The sequence below is a fragment of the Solanum dulcamara genome, chromosome 8, assembly GCF_947179165.1.
Source record: "Solanum dulcamara chromosome 8, daSolDulc1.2, whole genome shotgun sequence".
NCBI lineage: Eukaryota > Viridiplantae > Streptophyta > Magnoliopsida > Solanales > Solanaceae > Solanum > Solanum dulcamara.
Genome location: NC_077244.1, coordinates 61108605 through 61130793, shown reverse-complemented (window position 1 = coordinate 61130793; position 22189 = coordinate 61108605). Strand labels below are relative to the sequence as shown.

Genomic DNA, 22189 nt, shown 5'->3' with positions numbered 1-22189 from the left:
CTTGAGTTCTTTGATATTTCAAAGGAACTTCACATCATGTGGGACAAATAGGAGATCATTTCCTGCATCTACGGCATTTGCAACTGAAAATAAATTTTTCCTCATCCCTGGAATATGAAACACAATGTTGAGAGTGATTGAGTCTTCCTACTTCTCATTGATGACAATCGTGCATTCCTTCTCCACGTGATGAAATGTACTATCTGTTGTTACAATGACATCACGATCATTGTATTTATGAAAGCCGGAAAATTTATATTCATCTCCAATTAGATGATGCCCACATCCTAAATCCACAATTCAGTCTCTTTCAAAATTAGTAGAAGTCATGACATTTACTGTTCGAGTCGCAGCTACGAAACACTTTTTCCCAATTTTCTTATTCTTCAGCAACTTTCTCAGTTTGAGTTATATTGCTCTCCTTGACTCGACAAAATCTTTTTATGCGTTATATTTTACCACACCGATAACATTTGAGAGTCTTGTAGTTATTAGTAGACTCTTCATCCTTTCCTAGCGGGGTTGAACCACCTTAGAGTTTGAGAGTGTGGCCTATATGTTACTTTTTTCCTATAATTTCCTCTTTTGTTATATACAAGAGCATTTTCTTTCCTTTTTTCGATTGATACCCCATCCATTTGTTTGGCTAGAGGCTCGTGTGATGATAACATATTCTCAAACTCCTCCAAGGATGGTTGTTGAGCCCATCCTTGAAATATATTCTGATTTCAAACCACGAATAATATTTTTTCTTATTCGTACTTCAGAGATAGCCTCATCCGAATTCAATAGAGATATCTCAGAACATAAGTTCTTACTCTTCAAAAAATACTCAGCTATAGAGAGATTACCTTATGTAGTGTTAGCCAATTCATTCTCCAATATATGTATCTGAGCTTCGTTCTTCTTGTTGAACAAACGATCGAGGCTCCTCTATATTTCATGATTTGATTTACACTTTATAATATGATCAAATAAACTGGAGGAGATATTCCTCTTCACGATGAACTCTACCTTTGCATTATTCTTCTTCCACTTCTTGTATTTGCTATTATTTTTTGGTCCGTCGTTAGGTGGACTTGTGTTACTCTTATTAACAACATCCCACAAATCCTCTCCCACAAGGTATGATTCCATACAAGTCTTTCATACATTGTAATTGGATTGGTTCAACAACTTCATCCTCAATCTGTTAGCACGATCGTTGAAATCCATATAGAGAAACCAGTTGAATTTTCCACTAACTCGATCTTGAAATAAAAACCAGAAGTCAATGTATGGGTATGACTCTGATACCATGTAGAAAATAATAATAAAAAGTATAATTGGAGAAACCTTCAGCTAATCCAAGACCGTTAACTAAAATTGGAAGATTCAACTAAAGAAGATGAGGCTGCAAAGTAAAAGGAATAATTTAAAATGAGAACTTGGTTAGGAAAGAAAATGCTCGAATTGCTTTGATTTTGTCTTGAGTACAAATGTATTAAGACCATCCCTATTTATACCTGTACATGGATAATTTTAAAAATTCTTCTAGATATATCTACAAGAAAATTCTAGTAAACTTATCTTCTAGCAACTATTCTAGAATATTTCTTCAGGATAATTATCAATGTTTCTACACTAGGACAATCTAGAAAAATATATTTCAAAAAATGTTTACACACTCCTTTGACTTAAATTGTCCATAATGTTTTTCTTTTACACATTCCTTAAAAAAATATTACTTCCTCCGTCCCATTTTAGTTGTCAGATATACTAAAAATAGTTGTCCAACATTATTTATCAATTTAAACAATCAAAAAACAATTAGTCATTTTTTCCAACTCTACCCATATTAATTAAGTCATTTTGAAATGTAAAAAAAGTTATTATTACAACTCTACTCTATTACTACATATTGTTTTTTGTTAAATTTTTGGTATTCCTTGCCTATCATTCAATACAGATCACATCAATCTATGATATTTAATGTATAAATTTAATAATTTATTAATAGAGACTAATTCTCGTAATGATTGAAGAATATTTATAATAGGGTTATATTAGTCAAATTGCATCTCTTATTAATTTTTTTTAAGGATTGTGTAAGACCTTATCCTGACAACTAAAATAGAATGGAGGGAGTACTAATTAAGAAGGATTTTCGATTGTTTTATCCTTATGTATATCTTAAGACATCATCTATCTTTATTGAATATTTACTCTATTAGGGGTCGTTTGGTAGAGTATATTAAAATAATGCTAAATAGAATATATTAATAATGCTTGTATTAGTTATGCTTGCATTAATTATCAAAAAAATATTTCTTATGAATTATTTGGTTTAGTGTATTAAAAAATAACATGCATTGCATAAAAATATTTATTTACAAAAATATCCTCAACAATTATGATGAAAAAGATGTAAAAGGGATTTTGAGGGTAATTGAGTCTTTAACCATAATAATGCAAGCATTAAATTCCCTTGCATTACTAATACCTAAAAATCCATGGTATTAGTAATGCAAGCGATAATACACAATAGATTGTATAACTAATACAAGCATTAGTTATATATGTCATGAAATAGTGTACCAAACAAGGTACTACTAATACACATAATTAATGCATGCATTATTTTTACTAACACACTCTACCAAACGACCCCTTAGTGTTATCAATCCATAATTGAAGTATTTGTAATCTTCAAGAACAATTACTCTTAAAAATAAAATGAAAAAAATATAATTAATTTTGTCTTAAACTTTTAAAATAATAAATAATTTGAAACAACTAACTTTAACAGATAATTTGAAACGGAAATTATCTCCTAGTATGGTTAGTCATTCTCTTCATATTCCCTGAGACAGTCATATGATGAAGTCGTTCACCTTAAGGTATATCAAGGGCTAGCTCTCCGGGACTGAAGTCAAGGTAAATGCTTCCATGTTATATGAGGACAAAGTAGGGGCGAAGCTACACCTAGCTAAGAGTGGTCAAATCTCTTCGTCGGAAATTTTTTGCGAGTATATATGTTAAATATCAATGTTGTAGCATATATACTAATTGTTGAACACTCTTGGCATACTAAAGAAAGATAGCCCAATGGTCAAGGGTGTGCAAATTTGCGTTGAAGACTTGGGTTTGAGCCTTGAGAGGGGCGTTTTTTTTTATTATTATTAAATATGAGATGAGGTATGGTTATTTTGTAGCCAATATATGAAATGAGGTATGACTATTTTGTAGCCAATCTTAGTAATCTAACCATTTAGGTATTTTTTTTTATTCGTTCTAAATTATAAATATCTTGACAAAAATCTTAGCTCCACCATTGAGACAAAGTACACTTACATATTATTCGAGTATTTTCAATACAATTTGACACAATATAATATAATACGATACATTATAAAATAACAGTAACAATGACTCAAACAGAACACTCAAAATCTTAGCTCCACCACTGAGACAAAGTACACTTACATATTATTCGAGTATTTTGAATACAATTTGACACAATATAATATAATACGATACATTATAAAATAAGTGTAACAATCCCTCAAACAGAACACTCAAAGGTAGTTGTACTGGTCTTAAAGAGCATCTGTAGATAGAAAGCTAAATATGACCTCATCTCTTGATCTCCCCTTTATAGTCTTGAACTTTCTTAGAACACCTTCTTTCAAGAATCCAGCTTTTTCCAACACCTTTTGTGATCCTTTGTTGTCTACATCTACCAAAGCCTCAACCCTCTCAAGATTTTTCCATTCTGAAAATATGTTTGATACAACAATTTTCACTGCTTTTGTCACAATCCCTTTACCCCAATACTTGTAAGCCAACACATAACCAAGCTCTGCTCTACAACTATCAAAACGACCAGAGTTTGGTGTCACAGAAATTGACCCAATTGCTCTGTTTTTAATGCAGATAACTCGTAACCACGGATGGGGAATTGCAATATTGTTGATGAAATCCAAAGCTTGGTCTTTGGAAGTGTAAGTATCCCAGGTGCAAAATTGGCTGACTTTTTCATCTGTTGCCCATTCCATGAAATCATCCACATCTGACAATTCAATTTGCCTCAGAGTTATTTCAGTTAATTCGTCTTCAATTTCTTTTCCTTCTGATTTGCGACTTGTTTCATCCATTTTCTTTATATGATCAAAATTAAAGATATCAGAATTTGCTGGAGAATTTCGGGGGAGAAGACTTTGCAATATATGGTTGAAAATGTGAGAGAATGGGTCAATTTTGGTGGACTTATTGGGATTATTCATTACTTGGGTGACAAGGCAAGACGTGTATTTAAAAAAAATAAATGAATGGTTAGTAAAATCTATTGAGAAAAGCAGTTGACCAGTTTGAAGTTTCACAAATTATTTTATCTACTACTAAATATCCTTTCCTAAACTCAACTTCAAATTTATTTTTTTAAAAAATAAATAAATTCATAACTCCTTTAAAGATCTAAGGCATACCTAAAGTGCGTAGAAGTTTGCAAATCTATCTACGAAATAACTTGAGACTTGCGGGATTTGAAGTTCTATATGACTAAAATTCAAGTCATTTTAATTTTACTTAAATTTTAGTTATATAAAACTGAATTTGCTTCGTTATATAGAGCTATTTGTACCAAATGACTTGTCCAACCCTCACAATTTAACTGTTCCACTTTTAATGCTAGTGTGAGTCTTTTAATAAAGAAATTAAGAAAATAACAGAGGAAGAATTTGAGAGAAAAATACTGCAATGAAGCCAAAGAGAATTATTATATTTTGATTTCTTGGACTCTATATTTCTAAGAACAAAAATAGTAAAAGGATAATGATAAACTAGCTTAGAATATCTCCGCAAAATATCTTAATAAACTAATTACTAATAAATAGGAAAAGCTAGCTAACTAACTATTAATTAGGATTTATTCAAAAACTAAGCAGTAAAATAAAATTAATGCAGTTCAAAAGCATAATTCTAACAGCTGGCTTTCTGTGGACTATTGATGAATCAATCAATATTTGGATCTCTTAAAATTATGTGTTTTTTGTCGCTGAAATGTTATTGGCATCTGTTAACAGGAACTCTTTCCTCTGAGAAACATGGTAATTCTTCATTGTTGAATGATGAGTATTTACATCATAACCATAAGAATATAGAAGGTTATGATGCTGCCCCTTCTTATGGTGTGAGGTATGATATTTTTTCAGACTGTTGAGATATTGTAGCCTGTGTTGGTCTGAGCAATGTTAATGTTCAGTCAGTTAATTATGTTTTGATTCCTCCAGGTCCCTCTTTGGTGTAACAGCATTACTTCCACTGATAACATCTGCAGTATCTTTACTTGTGAAAGAGGAGCCTGTACATGGCCCAGCAAGGGATCACTCTTTAGGCAATGGCTTCTTTGACAGTTCAAAACGTAGCATTATCCAGTTATGGGGAGCTATTAAGCAGCCTAATGTTTTTCTTCCCACGCTATTTGTTTTCCTATTTCAGGCAACACCACAATCAGGTTCTGCTACGTTTTTCTTCATGTATGATCAACTTCAAGTCTCTTGTTCAGATTATTATTAAATGCAAGATGCAAGTTTTTTAACTGAAGTTTGTTGATTTTAAAACCAATAAACATGGTTTCACTCCAGAATTAAGCTTGTTACTTCAGTTGCATCACTTATTGGTATTGCGCTTTACAATGGTTTTTTAAAGAAAGTTCCTTTAAGGAAAATATTCCTTGTGACAACTATTATTGGTTCAACTCTTGGGATGACACAGGTATCTGTCCCAAAATATCTTCTGTTTTATTGTGTGGCCCTTCCTGTCGGTTTAGATTGACTCATGTGTAATCGACGTGTTGATAGGTTCTGCTGGTAACCGGATTGAACCGGATGTTTGGCATTAGTGATGAGTGGTTTTCAATTGGGGATTCCTTGATCCTATCTGTTCTTGGTCAGGTAATCTTCTTTCTTTTACTGGCCTAGCTTTGGATTGCTTCTCAGAGAGATTATCAAACTCTAGTTATGTGATTTCCCTTAATATACACAGAAGGAACATTCTGAATCTGGAACTCACTTTGTGATCCAAATTTCTGCAGTTAATCACTGAAAAAAGAAGTGCATTGAAAGAACATATAGCACTTGATAGGACATAACAATCAACTTAATTGGAACTGAAAAGAAAGTCATTACAATCAACTAAAGAGGGTATTTGGCTGATAAAAAGCAAGATTGTGACGGAACCGTTCTATTTATGGAATTATCGAAGTAGGTAGTGTTTTGGAGCTTTTCATGTCCGTAGATTTCGAGAAGTCTACTCAGCAATAGATTCAAGTTACAAACTATAGGACTGGAATCCAGCAATAGATTCCAGCTAAGAACTATAATACTGAGCTGAAAAACTATTTACTTATGAATAATAGTGTTGCACCGAAATACGCAGGGAAGTAGCCATTACTTTTGATCCAGATGTTTTGTGACACAATCAGTTTTAGTTGAAAACTTACATGAACCAGTGTTTACACCGTACCCAATGGATGCATGATATGTGTGAGAATATATACAATTGTCATTTAACTATGGTAATATATACTTTCACTTCGTTAAATCACTTAATCATGATAACTTGAATTGGTTTTGGTGTAAACACCCGGTGCAGATAAGTATTTGCATTCTAACCTCTCTTTTTTTGTTTTTAGCTATTTTTAGTGAGCCTCTTTTAGCTATTTCCTTTTTCATAAATTTTTATTTGGACTCTTACATTAATTAAGAATCTAGTCTACATTCAAAGTGTTGTCTAAACTAGTTAGGAGTCTTACCTTAATTAAGAGGCTACATAGGTAGGTAGACTGTTAGTTAAATATTGAAGGATACACATTTATATTGCTGGATGGACAACAAATAAATTTTCAGATGTGATGTCTATGAATCTGTGTGGATCATTTCTGAGTAACGAGAATGATAATGAGACCCACTGACCCACCCCCAAACAAACAAAACACACGCAGTAGTCCTTTCAGCCATATCATTGATAAAGTCTATATATAATACATACTATTTCAGCCTGAATTCCAATCAAACACTCTAAGGTAAGTGAACTAGTCTTGAAGAGCATCTGTAGATAGAAAGCTAAATATGACCTCATCTCTTGATCTCCCCTTTTTAGTCTTGAACTGTAACACCCCTCAAAATTCTTCCCTAGGATTCGGACCCTTCTTGTATCGTGCCGGGTCGAACCCAATTATTTAGAAGTGTGTGCTTGAGTTGAGATGAGTCCCCGAGTAATTGAGGAGTGTTGGAGGTGATGTGGGGTCACGGAGGACCCCTAGGATCGAGCTAAGACCAAAAAGGTTCGTCGTGGCTAAGTTTGAGGAGGAGTTTAGATGAGAGGTTGACTTCTAACGACCCTATCTTTTGATATATGACGATCTGGGTGGCCCACGACCTATTAAATTAATGGTCATCGAGTCTTCTTTCCAACGCCACCAAGAATATGCATTTTGGAGTTTGGAGTCAAAAGATATGACGATCCTAAGATGAACTAGCCCAGCAGAGATTTTCAGGCCTGGGTTGCAATTGCTGGAAAACTGGGCTTGGCGCCGCAGTGGCGCGACGGGCCACTATCGCGCCAGAAACATGCCTCAGTAGTTTGGTCTCTGGCGCGGCGCGCCACTTAAAGGTGTGCAGGGTTTTTCAAGCCAATTTCCAGAACCCAGAAAATATTGGCCTTGGCGCTGTAAGGGCGCGACGCGCCACTATCGCGCCAGAAACATGCCTCAGTAGTTTGGTCCTTGGCGCGGCGTGCCACTGCGAGGTATGCAGGTTTTAGGCGTAATCAGCCTGGCGCTACAATGGCGCGATGCGCCACTATCGCGCCAGGTGCATTTTTGCCTATTTTTCAGAACTTTTGAGAAGGGGCAATTTGGTAACTTACCCAAATTATATATGTATCACCCTAGACTATTTTGAGATCATATTTTCAGCCCCCACTCTCTCTCTAAAAAGCCCTAGGAGTTCTTCTCTCTCTCTCTATTCTTCTTCCTCTCCAAATCCTCCTCCAACAAGAAGAGTTCCAAGAGCTTCAAGGTTTGAGTTCTCCATTGAAGACCCAACCACAAGGTTTTCTCCAAGTCTTCACTAAGGTATGTAAGGCTATCCAAAATATGGGTTGAGTCCACCCATGTGCCCTACTCTTGCTTTGAGGTTAGATGTCCATGAAAATGGAGTTTCTTGGTATGGTTCATGGTTGAATGAGTTTTGTCCCCAATTTATTTGATTCTATATGTGTTGATGTTGTTGAGCTAGGAAGTCCCTAAAATGATCCCTTATGTGAGTATGAGTTGATGGAAATGAGTTGTTAAAATATGTTTTATTGATCTTCTTAACTATGTGGATTATGATAAAAGATGTTATTTTTTAAGAAGTGTTGCCTATTTTAAAGTGTGATTTAAAGTCTTGAAGTTGTGATGAGTCTCAAGGATTTCTCAAATGGATGGAGTAAATGATTGGTTATGTCTATATGTTGCTATAAATGTGCTTTTAAATTTCTTTTGAAAGATATGATTGAGATTGATCGGATAGTATGATTGAGAGAGATTTGAGCGTGATAGAGTTGATGAGTTGACAAGGTTGTAATGAGACTTGTCGATATGATTTGATTGAGTTGATTGGATGGAGTTTTATGAGCATTGAGTCTTGGGAGGAGTATCGAGCACCGAATTGGGCAAGGGTATAGTCCATACTCGAACCCAATAACTACATCGCCAAACATAGGAGGGGATTGAACCTGTCACACCCCGATCTCAACAGGGTGTGATGGGCACCCAACCCCGTGCTCGGAGCCGAGCGAACCCGTTAATTCATATTACATTCTCAATCTCTTTAGAATTTTGCATAAAAAAGAAATGAAAAACATAGCTACGCTTTCCGAATCTTGCTATCCGAAATCCATCATCTCATAAACTCATGACATACTACATAATAACATATCAGTTGGTGACGCCGCTTACAAAGCTGACACTCTATACCCACGACTCTGTCTGCAAAGTCTCTAACGTCGAATGAAACATCATAGCGCATATACTCTGACTCGGCAGCACTCCACGAACAAGTGGAGTTGCTAACCCCGCTGGAACATCTTCTATAGTAGCTTCTACTTGTCTAGGTGTACCTGTGTGGCATGAAACGCAGCCCCCAAAGAAAAGGGGGTCAGTACGAGTAATGTACTGAGTATGTAATACATGAAAATCAGCATAATAAAGAACATAAGGTATGAACAACCATATCGTAGAATCATAGACATATAGTGAGATAAGAGAGTAACCTGTACATATGAGTGCCCTTTTAGGCCAGATGCCATGCATGCTTGTCTTATCATATAAAACATATCTTTTTCATATGCATAGAAAATAGAAGTCATATCACCGAACAACGTCGGCGTGCCCACATATTTCCCGCGTCCGGGCATCCCGCGTCCAGGATGAAAATTACTCCAACTGATCAGGTGGGAATGCATCTATAGCGCCACATATACACCTCTCCATATCCCCCATATACATATACATATACATATACATATACATATAGACAGCATGCACGAGAGCCCAACGAAAGTCGTATATTTATCGAAGTGACGGAAGGTCGGTAACCTCCGATTGTATTATAGACTAACCACGGTCGCTTTGTCTCACCTTGAAGGAACAATTATTATAGGATGAGACTATCAACGAAAGATAATATTAAGAGAACGTAGAATAAGGTCACAATCTTATAAGGCATCAAATCGTATACATATGCACATATGACCAATTTTCAAGACTCGTAGAATAATTAGAATGAGCTATGATTCACAAAATAAGATAAGAGTCATGTCAAGTACCATTCAAAAATTTCCATGGATTATATCAAAATAAAACTTTTGAAATCATATACGCGTATCTAAGTACGAGAAAATATCCTTTGGAAACTTAAGAAAATGGGCCATCCTAGTGGCTCTACGAATAGGACTTCCTTGAAATTGTATAAAATATCATATACTTGTTTCATAAAAATCATGCCAAAAGAAAGTGTAGCTCTATATACTTATGTCAAAACATGCCAAGAGAAAGAAGAGTAAACATTACATACATGAAGCCGTTCTTATCATATCCATCATAGACATATTCTCATCCTCGACATCATCAATGTCGTTGTAAAACATATCCATCGTCATTGTCATAAAAGCTTGTAATATTGTAAACCTTTGTTTTGAAAAATCATAGACATTTTGAAAAACATTGACGGTTTATAAGAAAAGTAGTCATTTCTTTGGGACCATTGACACCTAGCTTTTGAAAACAAAGAAAATGTGGAAGCACTTATGAAACTATCACATCGGAATCATGCCTTGAAAAAAAAAGGGTAAGCCTTACATACTTATACCAAAGACATGCCAAAAGAAGAAACGATTAGCTTTACATACCTGTACCGCGCCTTACTAGCTTTTCTTATTCTTCCAACTTGTTAGTCTACATTCAAGAGAGTTGACATAGTCATTAGATTCATCACCATATACTCGTCTTAATCCTTCAAACAAATTAACTTCTAATCTGCCGAAATTTCGGCAGCATCTCCCCTATAAATACACCATCCCCGAGATCTCAACTCGGCCACCATTTCAACAATCATATCAACAACAACAACCAGCAGTATATATACAATCAAATCACCTCAACTTTACACAACACAAGCTCCAAACAACTAGCATAAAACTACGATACCAAAATAGAGTTTTTAACCTTTATTTCGTAAAATATTTAACCATACCAAACGGGGGGTCGTGTGGCTGCAACCAGCAGCAACCACACCCTTTTTAAAATACTTTAAAGCCCTGCAACATACAATCCAACCAGCTGCACCCGCAGCGCCTCAACGACCATACACTACGCGACTTTGATTTAGCTACTACGACTTTAATTTAGTAGTTTCCAGCATCATGCCCCCTTATACATTTTCTCTGCTTCCAGCCATATTTAGGACACGTAATACATCTCATAACAACATCATAAACTCCAATTTTAAAGGAGAGACCTTACCTTTACCGAAACTCTCCAAAACTTGCCTCGGAAGCTCTCCTAGCGCGGCTAAAACTTTGGGGCTGTTCGGTGATGTTTTGGGCTGCTCCAAACCATAAAATTTCATTACCAATACCTTCATAACACCTTGTTACACCCTAGATAATTAATTCATGAAGCAAAATCGGAGACTTACCTTTTTTTTTCCCTTGGCCGAACCTATTCTTTCTCTAGCTTCAAGTTTCTTCCCGTCCTTTCTCTCTAGAACTCTCTTGAATCCTCTTGTTGATAAAGAAAACTTAATGGATAAATATGACTTAAAAGTCATCAACATATATATATATATATATAAGCCACTTAATTAATGGGCTAAGTTCCAAGACTTGGGCCCTTTCCTTGTGTTGGGCCTCTCTTATTATTTTGATTTCTTTCAAAGCCCAATCCCTTGGCCCATATGTTTTCATAAACTACATTTTGTGAACTTCCAACTTATATATATATATATATAATTTTATTTTCCTTATTCTTTTGTTTTCAATATTTCGATCTCCAAAATTCCATAACCAACTTATGTATCAAACAAGACCAAAACGTACCATTATCCTTCACTTGTTACAATTATTCCAAATGTCCAAATGTACAAAAATATGGGTTGTAACATTCTCCCCCCCTTTAGAACATTCGTCCTTGAATGTTAAATAAAACCTTCTTCAAAATCTTATAGAGACTATAGGGAAAATTCCTTTCTTCCCCACTAGTGATTAGTTAGCGCTCACACTCATTTCAACTTCTCCATCCGAATGTACTTGTACTCCAGTGACCCGTGTTTCTAGCTCTGTTATAACACTATCTTTATTCTAGTGGATACCACTTGTTCCACTTAATGGGCTCGCAACGCGTCAATGATTTTGCAGAGCTACGTCCCTCATCCTTGAGGGGTCTTTATACTTTTCACGGCGAAATCACATATCCACAATACTTCTTTATATCTCATAAGCTTTTATCCTTGTCGGGTACCTGAGGTTAACTTCTAATTCTTCTCAATCTCATGTCAATTCTATTTTAATAATGGTCTTATCTTCTCGCCTTTTCATACCACTCCTTCCGTTCGGAGCTATCTATTCCCTTTTTCTTTCTAGAAAATTCCAACAGAGTTTCCTCTATATTCCTTACTATCTCAAACCTGCACTCAGGAAATACGAACAATGCCATGCAAGGCCAACATATATATATATCCATATCATATCATATCACATTCGCAGTGCCTCACAGGGCTAATATATACATACATTTATAACATCTCATGTCCCAGCCGCACAGGGCTTCCTACATTAGGCCGAAACAAAAATGACAACTTGCCCCATATAACTAGCAAAAACTGTACTTATCACTCTCCTATACCTATGATCGATCAGTCCCCAGCTCGATCCGGTGACCTAGGAGGTGAAGTATGTTCCCCGTCACTATCTGGATGCCATTTGCTTGTCTGTTCCTCATCGTCTTCCTCGCTTGAATCCAAAATATATTGATAGCCAGGAAATTCTTGGTTCACCGACGACCAAGATAGAGGGCTCGAATATATCGTAACACTTACCGTAGGAGATGGCCTGACATAGTGTTCGGTCATAAGAGCAGTTAGCGTGGCTTCTAGAACCACTTTCCTGGTCATCAGATGCTCTTGGGAACCTGTCGTTGAGCCTTCTGAAGGATCGGTCCCTATAACATAATCAGGGTCTTCAGAGGGATTCGTCTCAATCGAATAACTGGGGCTCTGCCTGCTTGGTCCTGGAGCCTGAGGTCCCATGTGTACCCTAGGGACCTTCTCCGCACCCTCTATACTGTCTAGAGCTGGTCTCTTCATCTCCCACCACAGCCTGTACCCACCTGCAAGAAAGAGGGTCAGAAACAAGCTTCCCGTAGAGGTCTGACCGTACATCTCGTAGTCCATTAAAAGGAGATTATCCTGATAGACAGCTCTATCGCACGATCTAAGATAATAAAAAAAGATAATATCCTAAATGTCCTATAGCCTCCTGTTTATAAATGTGGCCGGCTTCACATCCATACACAAGACTCTACTAGACACGACTTTGCAGAAAACCCTTTGACCGACCTGCTCTGATACCACTTTGTCACACCCCGATCTCAACAGGGTGTGATGGGCACCCAACTCCGTGCTCGGAACCGAGCGAACCCGCTAATTCATATTACATTCTCAATCTCTTTAGAATTTTGCATAAAAAAGAAATGAAAAACATAGCTACGCTTTCCGAATCTTGCTATCCGAAATCCATCATCTCATAAACTCATGACATACTATATAATAACATATCGGTTGGTGACGCCGCTTACAAAGCTGACACTCTATACCCACGACTCTGTCTGCAAAGTCTCTAACGTCGAATGAAACATCATAGCGCATATACTCTGACTCGGCAGCACTCCAGGAACAAGTGGAGTTGCTAACCCCGCTGGAACATCTTCTATAGTAGCTTCTACTTGTCTAGGTGTACCTGCGTGGCATGAAACGCAGCCCCCAAAGAAAAGGGGGTCAGTACGAGTAATGTACTGAGTATGTAATACATGAAAATCAGCATAATAAAGAACATAAGGTATGAACAACCATATCGTAGAATCATAGACATATAGTGAGATAAGAGAGTAACCTGTACATATGAGTGCCCTTTTAGGCCAGATGCCATGCATGCTTGTCTTATCATATAAAACATATCTTTTTCATATGCATAGAAAATAGAAGTCATATCACCGAACAACGTCGGCGTGCCCACATATTTCCCGCGTCCGGGCATCCCGCGTCCAGGATGAAAATTACTCCAACTGATCAGGTGGGAATGCATCTATAGCGCCACATATACACCTCTCCATATCCCCCATATACATATACATATACATATACATATAGACAGCATGCACGAGAGCCCAACGAAAGTCGTATATTTATCGAAGTGACGGAAGGTCGGTAACCTCCGATTGTATTATAGACTAACCACGGTCGCTTTGTCTCACCTTGAAGGAACAATTATTATAGGATGAGACTATCAAAGAAAGATAATATTAAGAGAACGTAGAATAAGGTCACAATCTTATAAGGCGTCAAATCGTATACATATGCACATATGACCAATTTTCAAGACTCGTAGAATAATTAGAATGAGCTATGATTCACAAAATAAGATAAGAGTCATGTCAAGTACCATTCAAAAATTTCCATGGATTATATCAAAATAAAACTTTTGAAATCATATACGCGTATCTAAGCACGAGAAAATATCCTTTGGAAACATAAGAAAATGGGCCATCCTAGTGGCTCTACGAATAGGACTTCCTTGAAATTGTATAAAATATCATATACTTGTTTCATAAAAATCATGCCAAAAGAAAGTGTAGCTCTATATACTTATGTCAAAACATGCCAAAAGAAAGAAGAGTAAACATTACATACATGAAGCCGTTCTTATCATATCCATCATAGACATATTCTCATCCTCGACATCATCAATGTCGTTGTAAAACATATCCATCGTCATTGTCATAAAAGCTTGTAATATTGTAAACCTTTGTTTTGGAAAATCATAGACATTTTGAAAAATATTGATGGTTTATAAGAAAAGTAGTCATTTCTTTGGGACCATTGACACCTAGCTTTTGAAAACAAAGAAAATGTGGAAGCACTTATGAAACCATCACATCGGAATCATGCCTTGAAAAAAAAAGGGTAAGCCTTACATACTTATACCAAAGACATGCCAAAAGAAGGAACGATTAGCTTTACATACCTGTACCGCGCCTTACTAGCTTTTCTTATTCTTCCAACTTGTTAGTCTACATTCAAGAGAGTTGACATAGTCATTAGATTCATCACCATATACTCGTCTTAATCCTTCAAACAAATTAACTTCTAATCTGCCGAAATTTCGGCAGCATCTCCCCTATAAATACACCATCCCCGAGATCTCAACTCGGCCACCATTTCAACAATCATATCAACAACAACAACCAGCAGTATATATACAATCAAATCACCTCAACTTTACACAACACAAGCTCCAAACAACTAGCATAAAACTACGATACCAAAATAGAGTTTTTAACCTTTATTTCGTAAAATCTTTAACCATACCAAACGGGGGGTCGTGTGGCTGCAACCAGCAGCAACCACACCCTTTTTAAAATACTTTAAAGCCCTGCAACATACAATCCAACCAGCTGCACCCGCAGTGCCTCAACGACCATACACTACGCGACTTTGATTTAGCTACTACGACTTTAATTTAGTAGTTTCCAGCATCATGCCCCCTTATACATTTTCTCTGCTTCCAGCCATATTTAGGACACGTAATACACCTCATAACAACATCATAAACTCCAATTTTAAAGGAGAGACCTTACCTTTACCGAAACTCTCCAAAACTTGCCTCGGAAGCTCTCCTAGCGCGGCTAAAACTTTGGGGCTGTTCGGTGACGTTTTGGGCTGCTCCAAACCATAAAATTTCATTACCAATACCTTCATAACACCTTGTTACACCCTAGATAATTAATTCATGAAGCAAAATCGGAGACTTACCTTTTTTTTCCCTTGGCCGAACCTATTCTTTCTCTAGCTTCAAGTTTCTTCTCTTCCTTTCTCTCTAGAACTCTCTTGAATCCTCTTGTTGATAAAGAAAACTTAATGGATAAATATGACTTAAAAGTCATCAACATATATATATATATAAGCCACTTAATTAATGAGCTAAGTTCCAAGACTTGGGCCCTTTCCTTGTGTTGGGCCTCTCTTATTATTTTGATTTCTTTCAAAGCCCAATCCCTTGGCCCATATGTTTTCATAAACTACATTTTGTGAACTTCCAACTTATATATATATATATATATATATATTTATTTTCCTTATTCTTTTTTTTTTCCAATATTTCCATCTCCAAAATTCCATAACCAACTTATGTATCAAACAAGACCAAAACGTACCATTATCCTTCACTTGTTACAATTATTCCAAATGTCCAAATGTACAAAAATATGGGTTGTAACAGAACCGTTAAAGTTGGATGCTTCCCCGAGATGTTTGTCCTGACATTATAGGACTTGGTTGGATTGGATCCATGATTGGTTGATTCGTTCATACCCTGGCAAAGTATGAACGGACGCGACAACAACGTCGGTTTGTTGTACTTTCACTGGCTCATAAGTGATGGTTGTCGGGTAAGAAAAACTCCCAAATAGGCCTTGCTAGTATTCTGAGTCAGATTGAGTTGAATTGTATGTGATTGGTCCCGTCTAAATCATATCCTTGTTTAGACTTAGGACATGTGATTGAGTTGTTATCCCTTTTGAGTTGAGATTCCGAGTTGATTGATTCTTCCTTGATGTTCGTTGCATTCCGCCATTTTACATACTCGTACATTCTATGTACTGACGCCATTTGGCCTGCATCGTTTCATGATACAGAGACAGGTACTAGAGATCATCAACCAGCGCTCCGTTGAAGATCCACATACACTCCCAACTAGTTGGTGAGTCCTCCTAGTTTCTGGAGGATGTTGAGCTTTCTTGTATAGTGTGTTGTCGTTTCCTTTAGTTTGATTATTGGTAGCCATGGACTTGTTATTGGCACCTCTTAGACTTTGATAGAGGCTTCATAGACTGGAGTGTGGGGAGGTTGAACTGTTATTTTAAGGAGCCTTATTATATTATTTTGTTGGGTTGAAAATGCTTGGCCTTCGGCCCCCATATATATATGAACAGTATTTCATTAATTGAGTTTTCTGCTAAGAGAACATGATTGAATGAATGTGTGACTGGACCAGGTGGTTCGCTCGGAGGTCAGAAATGGCCTTCGAGTGTCGGCCACACCTAGGGTACCCTCCCGGGGCGTGACATGAACTTTCTTAGAACACCTTTTTTCAAGAATCCAGCTTTTTCCAATATCCTTTGTGATCCTTTGTTGTCTATATCCACCAAAGCCTCAATCCTCTAAAGATTTGGCCATTCTAAAAATATGTTTGACACAACAATTTTCACTGCTTTTGTCACAATCCCTTTACCCCAGTACCTGTAAGCCAATACATAACCAATCTCTGCTCTATAGTTATTAAAACGACCAGAATTTGGTGTCACAGAAATTGACCCAATTGCTTTGTTTTTAATGCGGATAACTCAACCATGGATGGGGAATTGCAATATTGTTGATGTAATCTAAAGCTTGGTCTTTGGAAGTGTTAAGTACCCAGGTACAAAATTGGCTGATGATACAAGTTTAAGTGAAGAAATCCAATCAACAAAGATAAAATGAAGGGAAGCTATTAGTAATATTTCCAGAAATTAGTTAAGAGTTACTATTCATTGTTACTGTTCATTTCCTAGAGTTAGTGACGATTACTGTTACATTGCAGTTAGTTAGGATTCTGTTTAGAGAATCAATAGTCATTATTTAGTAGTATAAATACATGGTAGCTCTAATTATAACACAGCTTATGAAATAGAACTTCTTCGTCCTTCTAAATCTCTTTCTATTAGCTATTCTGTCCAAATGAGTCTTGTCATCTATTAATTTGATTCTTATTGTGTTGATGTTGTTGAGCTAAGAAATTCCTAAAATCTTTTTGTTAGTATGAGTCAATGGAGATGGGTTGTTAAACATGCTTTATTGATGTTATTAACTATGTGGATTATGACAAAAAATGCTAATTTCCCTAAATATGTTGTTTATCTTGAATTGTTGATTTAAAACCTTGGAGTTGTGGTGAGTCCCAAAAGATTTGTTAAATGAATAGAGGAACGGTTGGATAGATTTGTATGTTGTTATAAATGCATATTTAATCTACTCTTGAAAAATATAATTGGTATCAATCGAATTGTATGATTGGGAGAGGTTTGATTGTGATAGAGTTGATGAGTTGACAAGGTTGTAATGAGACTTGTTGATATGATTTGATTGAGTTGATTGGATGGAGTTTTATGAGCATTGAGTCTTGGGAGGAGTATCGAGCACCGAATTGGGCAAGAGTATAGTCCATACTCGAACCCAATAACTACGCTGCCAAATGTAGGAGGGGATTGAACTGTTAAAGTCAGATGTTTTCCCAAAATTATTGTCCTGACATTATAGGACTCGGTTGGATTGGATCCATGATTGATTGATTCGTTCATATCCTGGCAAAGTATGAACGGATGTGGCAACAACGTCGGTTTGTTATACTTTCACTGGCTCATAAGTGATGGTTGTCGGGTAAGATAAACTCCCATATAGGTCTTAATAGTACTCTGAATCGGATTGATGAATTGTAAGTGATTTGGTCCCGTCTAAACCATATTCTTGTTTAGACTTAGGATGCTTGATTGAGTTGTTCTTCCTTCTGAGTTGAGATTTCCGAGTTGGTTTGACCTTTTCTAATGTTATTTCATTCGGCCATTTTACATACTCATACACTCCATGTACTGACGCCATTTGGCATCGTTTTATGATGCAGAGACAGGTACTAGAGATTATCAACCGGCGCACCATTGAAGATCTACTCACTCCCAGCCAGTTGGTGAGTCCTCCTAGTTTCCGGAGGATGTCGAGACTTTCTTTATTTCTTGTTTTGTTTCCTTTATTTTGATTGTTGGTAGCCATGGGCTTGTCATTGGCACCTCCCAGATTGTTGATAGAGGCTTCATAGACCAGAGCGTGGGAATATTGAATTGTTCATTTGAGTAGTTTTATTATAGTTGTTTGTTGATTTGATAGTTGTTTGGCCTTCAGCCCTAAATTATGAATAGTATTCCTATGATTGAATCTTCTGCTGAGAGAATGTGAATGAATGAATGTGTAACTGGACTAGGTGGTTCGCTTGGAAGTCAAAAATGGCTTTCGAGTGCCGGTCACGCCTATAGTACCCTCCCGGGGCGTGACAAACATAGTATCAGAGCACAGAGTTCAAGAGTCCTAGAGAGTCTATGAATCAGTATCTAGTAGAGTCTTGCTTATGGGTGTGTTGTGCACCACACTTATAATCAAGAGGCTATAAAACATTAAGAATTGTTTTACTTCTTTCACACTCTGAATTCGTGCGATAGAGTTAAACTTTATAAACTTCCTTTCTAATTCGTGCGTTTATACATTACAGACAATGCCTCCTAAACGTACTACTAGCCAGAGGAATGCTGATAATGCAGGGATATCACAGTCAAAGGTATGCCCATCGAGGGCTAGAGGCCGCCCGACGAGGTATGCGGAGGCACCTCAAATGCCTACTACTCCACCTGCACCAACTTTGGAAGCAGACTTTAGAGGAGCGATTGCCATGCTCACTCAATTAGTGGCTACCCAAAATGGTAACTAGAGTTTGCCAACTCTTAGCTCTAGTTCTCAAGAGTCGTCTGCTGCTACCAGAATTAGAAACTTTCTGAGAATGAATCCACCGGCATTCACGGGTTCTAAGGTTGATGAAGACCCTCAAAATTTTATTGATGAGATGTGGAAAATCCTGAAAGCTATGCATGCTACAGAGATTGAGGGGGCTGAGTTGGTGTCCTATCAACTCAAAGATGTGGCAAATATTTGGTATAACCAATGGGAGCAAGGAAGAGGTGAGGATGTTGAACCTGCTATATGGGATGAATTTGAGGGAGCCTTTCTTGACCACTTCTTTTCCCGAGAATTGAGGCAAGCAAAAGTAGAGGAGTTTGTGAATCTGAAACAAGAAGGCATGACTGTTAAGGAGTACAACCTGAAGTTCATCCAGCTGTCCAGGTATGCTCCAGAGATGATCCCAGATGTAAGGTCGAAGATGAGGAAATTTGTCTCTTATTTAGGAAGACATGTGAAGAAAGAGTGCAAAGCGGCATTGTTAATCTCCGATATGGATATTTTAAGACTAATGGTGTACGCTCAATAGGTGGAAGATTAGAAGACAAAAGACAGAGAGGAGCATCTGAGCAAGAAGGTAAGATCAGCTGGGCATGAGAACGAACAGAGGTAAAATAGGGGCAACAGGTCCTTCTTCCAGAAGAGGCCTTCCAACTATGCCTCATCTACCGCCAGTGCACTTATGCCGCATAATAGGTATGATCGGTAGGGATAGAGTTGCCAGAATTTTAGACCCCAGGATTCTCAATCCTAAGCTAGCGTGGGTCAAGGTTCGCAAGGGAAGCCACCATGCGTCAAGTGTGGTAAGCTCCACTTGGGAGAGTGCAGAGCGGGAAGGGTTGGTTGTTATAAATGCAGCAAAATACACCATTTTCAGAAGGAGTGTCCAGCATGGGGGAACAGATCCCACTATTCTACCACCGTACCACCAGCTAGAGGTAATCAGAGGGGCACTGCTTCAAATACGAGCGGAGGTAAAAATCGACTATATGCCATGGGTAGTCGTCAAGATCAGGAGAACTCTCCAAACGTCGTGAAGGGTATGATTCGAGTCTCTTCTCTTGACTATTATGTTTTGATGGATTCAGATGCCACCCTATCTTTTATGACTCCTTACGTAGCAAGTAAGTTTAATAAAATTCCCGAATATCTCCTTGAGCCTTTCAGTGTAGCTACTCTTGTCGGTGATTTTATCTTAGCTGAGAGAGTCTATAGAGATTGCACTGTGTCAATTCATCACAGGGATACCTTGGCTGACTTAGTTGAGTTGGACATGGTTGATTTTGATGTGATCCTAGGCATGGACTGGTTTTATATCTGTTATGCTTCTATTGATTGTAGGACTCAGATTGTTAAGTTCAAATTCCCGAACGAGGTTGTCATAGAATGGAAGGTTAGTCCTATCGTGCCTAAGGGTAAGTTTATTTCCTACCTTAGGGCCAGGAAGCTAATCTCAAAAAGGTGTATTTATCACCTTGTCCGAGTGAAAGATGACAGTATTGACTCTCCATCCCTTGAGTCGGTTCTGATTGTCAACGAGTTTCCTGATGTCTTTCCTGAAGATCTGTCTGGAGTCCCTCCTGATAGGGAGATCGACTTTGGGATTGATGTCCTTCCTGATACCCATCCTATCTCAATCCCTCCATATATAATGGCTCCGCCTAAGTTAAAAGAACAATTGAAAGACTTGTTAGATAAGGGATTTATTAGGCCGAGTGTCTCACCATGGGGTGCTCCGGTCCTATTTGTGTAAAATAAAGATGGGTCTCTTAGAATGTGTATTGACTACAGGCAGCTGAACAAGGTCACCATAAAGAACAAATACCCTCTCCCTAGAATAGATGACTTATTTTATCAACTTCAGGGTGCCACTTATTTCTCAAAGATAGAACTAAGATCGGGCTACCATCAATTGAAGGTGAGGGAGTGTGATATCCCAAAGACAGCTTTTCAGACCCGCTATGGCCACTTTGAGTTCTTGGTGATGTCTTTCAAGTTGACTAATGCCCCTGCAGCTTTTATGGATCTCATGAACCGAGTATTTAAATCATACCTTGATATGTTTGTGATTGTATTCATAGACAATATTTTGGTTTACTCCAAGAATGAAGAGGAGCATGCCCATCATCTTAGAGTTGTCTTGCAAACTCTGAAGGACCAGGTATTGTATGCAAAGTTCTCCAAATGTGAATTTTGGCTTGCATCAGTGGCTTTTCTAGGCCACATTGTATCTGGAGATGGTATTTAGGTTGATGCTCAGAAGATTGAGGCAATGAAGAATTGGCCCAAACCCACATCCCCGACAGAGATAAGAAGCTTCTTGGGTTTGGCCGGCTATTATCGAAGGTTTGTAAAGGGATTTTCATCCATATCATCACTATTGACCAAGATGACCCAAAAGAAGGCTAAGTTCCAATGGTACGATGCTTATGAGGGGAGTTTCCAGAAATTGAAGACCAAGCTAACCACTGCTCCTATTCTAACCTTGGTCGATGGAACAGAAGGTATTGTGATCTATTGTGATGCATCTAGAGTTGGTTTGGGCTGTGTGCTGATGCAGAAGGGAAAGGTGATAGCTTATGCTTCAAGACAGCCTAAGGTTCATGAGAGGAATTATCCAACTCATGACCTTGAACTGGCAGCTATGGTATTTGCCCTTAAAATTTGGCGCCACTACTTGTATGGAGTGCATGTTAATGTGTTCACCGATCACAAGAGTTTACAATACGTCTTTAGCCCAAAGGAACTCAACCTGAGGCAAAGGAAATAGCTCGAACTACTCAAAGACTATGATA

General features: G+C 37.5%; 1 protein-coding gene, 3 long non-coding RNA genes and 1 pseudogene across 4 annotated transcripts; 1 reads left to right on the top strand and 4 right to left on the bottom strand.

Moving 5' to 3' along the window:
• Window positions 1–3359: 3359 nt before the first annotated feature.
• LOC129899686 (uncharacterized) lies at window positions 3360–4260 on the bottom strand. The gene has a single exon (XM_055974710.1). It carries the CDS (start codon window positions 4134–4136, stop codon window positions 3579–3581), a length of 558 nt encoding a protein of 185 aa, XP_055830685.1. The 5' UTR covers window positions 4137–4260; the 3' UTR covers window positions 3360–3578.
• An 809-nt stretch (window positions 4261–5069) lies between these two features.
• On the top strand, window positions 5070–6498 carry LOC129900353 (uncharacterized). Its single transcript, XR_008769603.1, has 3 exons — window positions 5070–5175; window positions 5271–5933; window positions 6074–6498. It is a non-coding gene; the product is annotated as an uncharacterized LOC129900353 (long non-coding RNA).
• A 535-nt stretch (window positions 6499–7033) lies between these two features.
• Window positions 7034–17400, bottom strand: LOC129900025 (uncharacterized; annotated as a pseudogene).
• LOC129900355 (uncharacterized) lies at window positions 9106–11131 on the bottom strand. The gene is made up of 3 exons (XR_008769605.1): window positions 11048–11131; window positions 10435–10480; window positions 9106–9144 (listed from the first exon to the last, which is right to left on the bottom strand). It is a non-coding gene; the product is annotated as an uncharacterized LOC129900355 (long non-coding RNA).
• On the bottom strand, window positions 13376–15707 carry LOC129900354 (uncharacterized). The gene is made up of 4 exons (XR_008769604.1): window positions 15612–15707; window positions 15437–15518; window positions 14824–14869; window positions 13376–13539 (listed from the first exon to the last, which is right to left on the bottom strand). It is a non-coding gene; the product is annotated as an uncharacterized LOC129900354 (long non-coding RNA).
• Window positions 17401–22189: the final 4789 nt, after the last annotated feature.

Excerpts from the sequence above, each read along its gene's own strand:
- LOC129899686 (XM_055974710.1), bottom strand. The coding sequence starts at position 4,136 with ATGGATGAAACAAGTCGCAAATCAGAAGGAAAAGAAATTGAAGACGAA.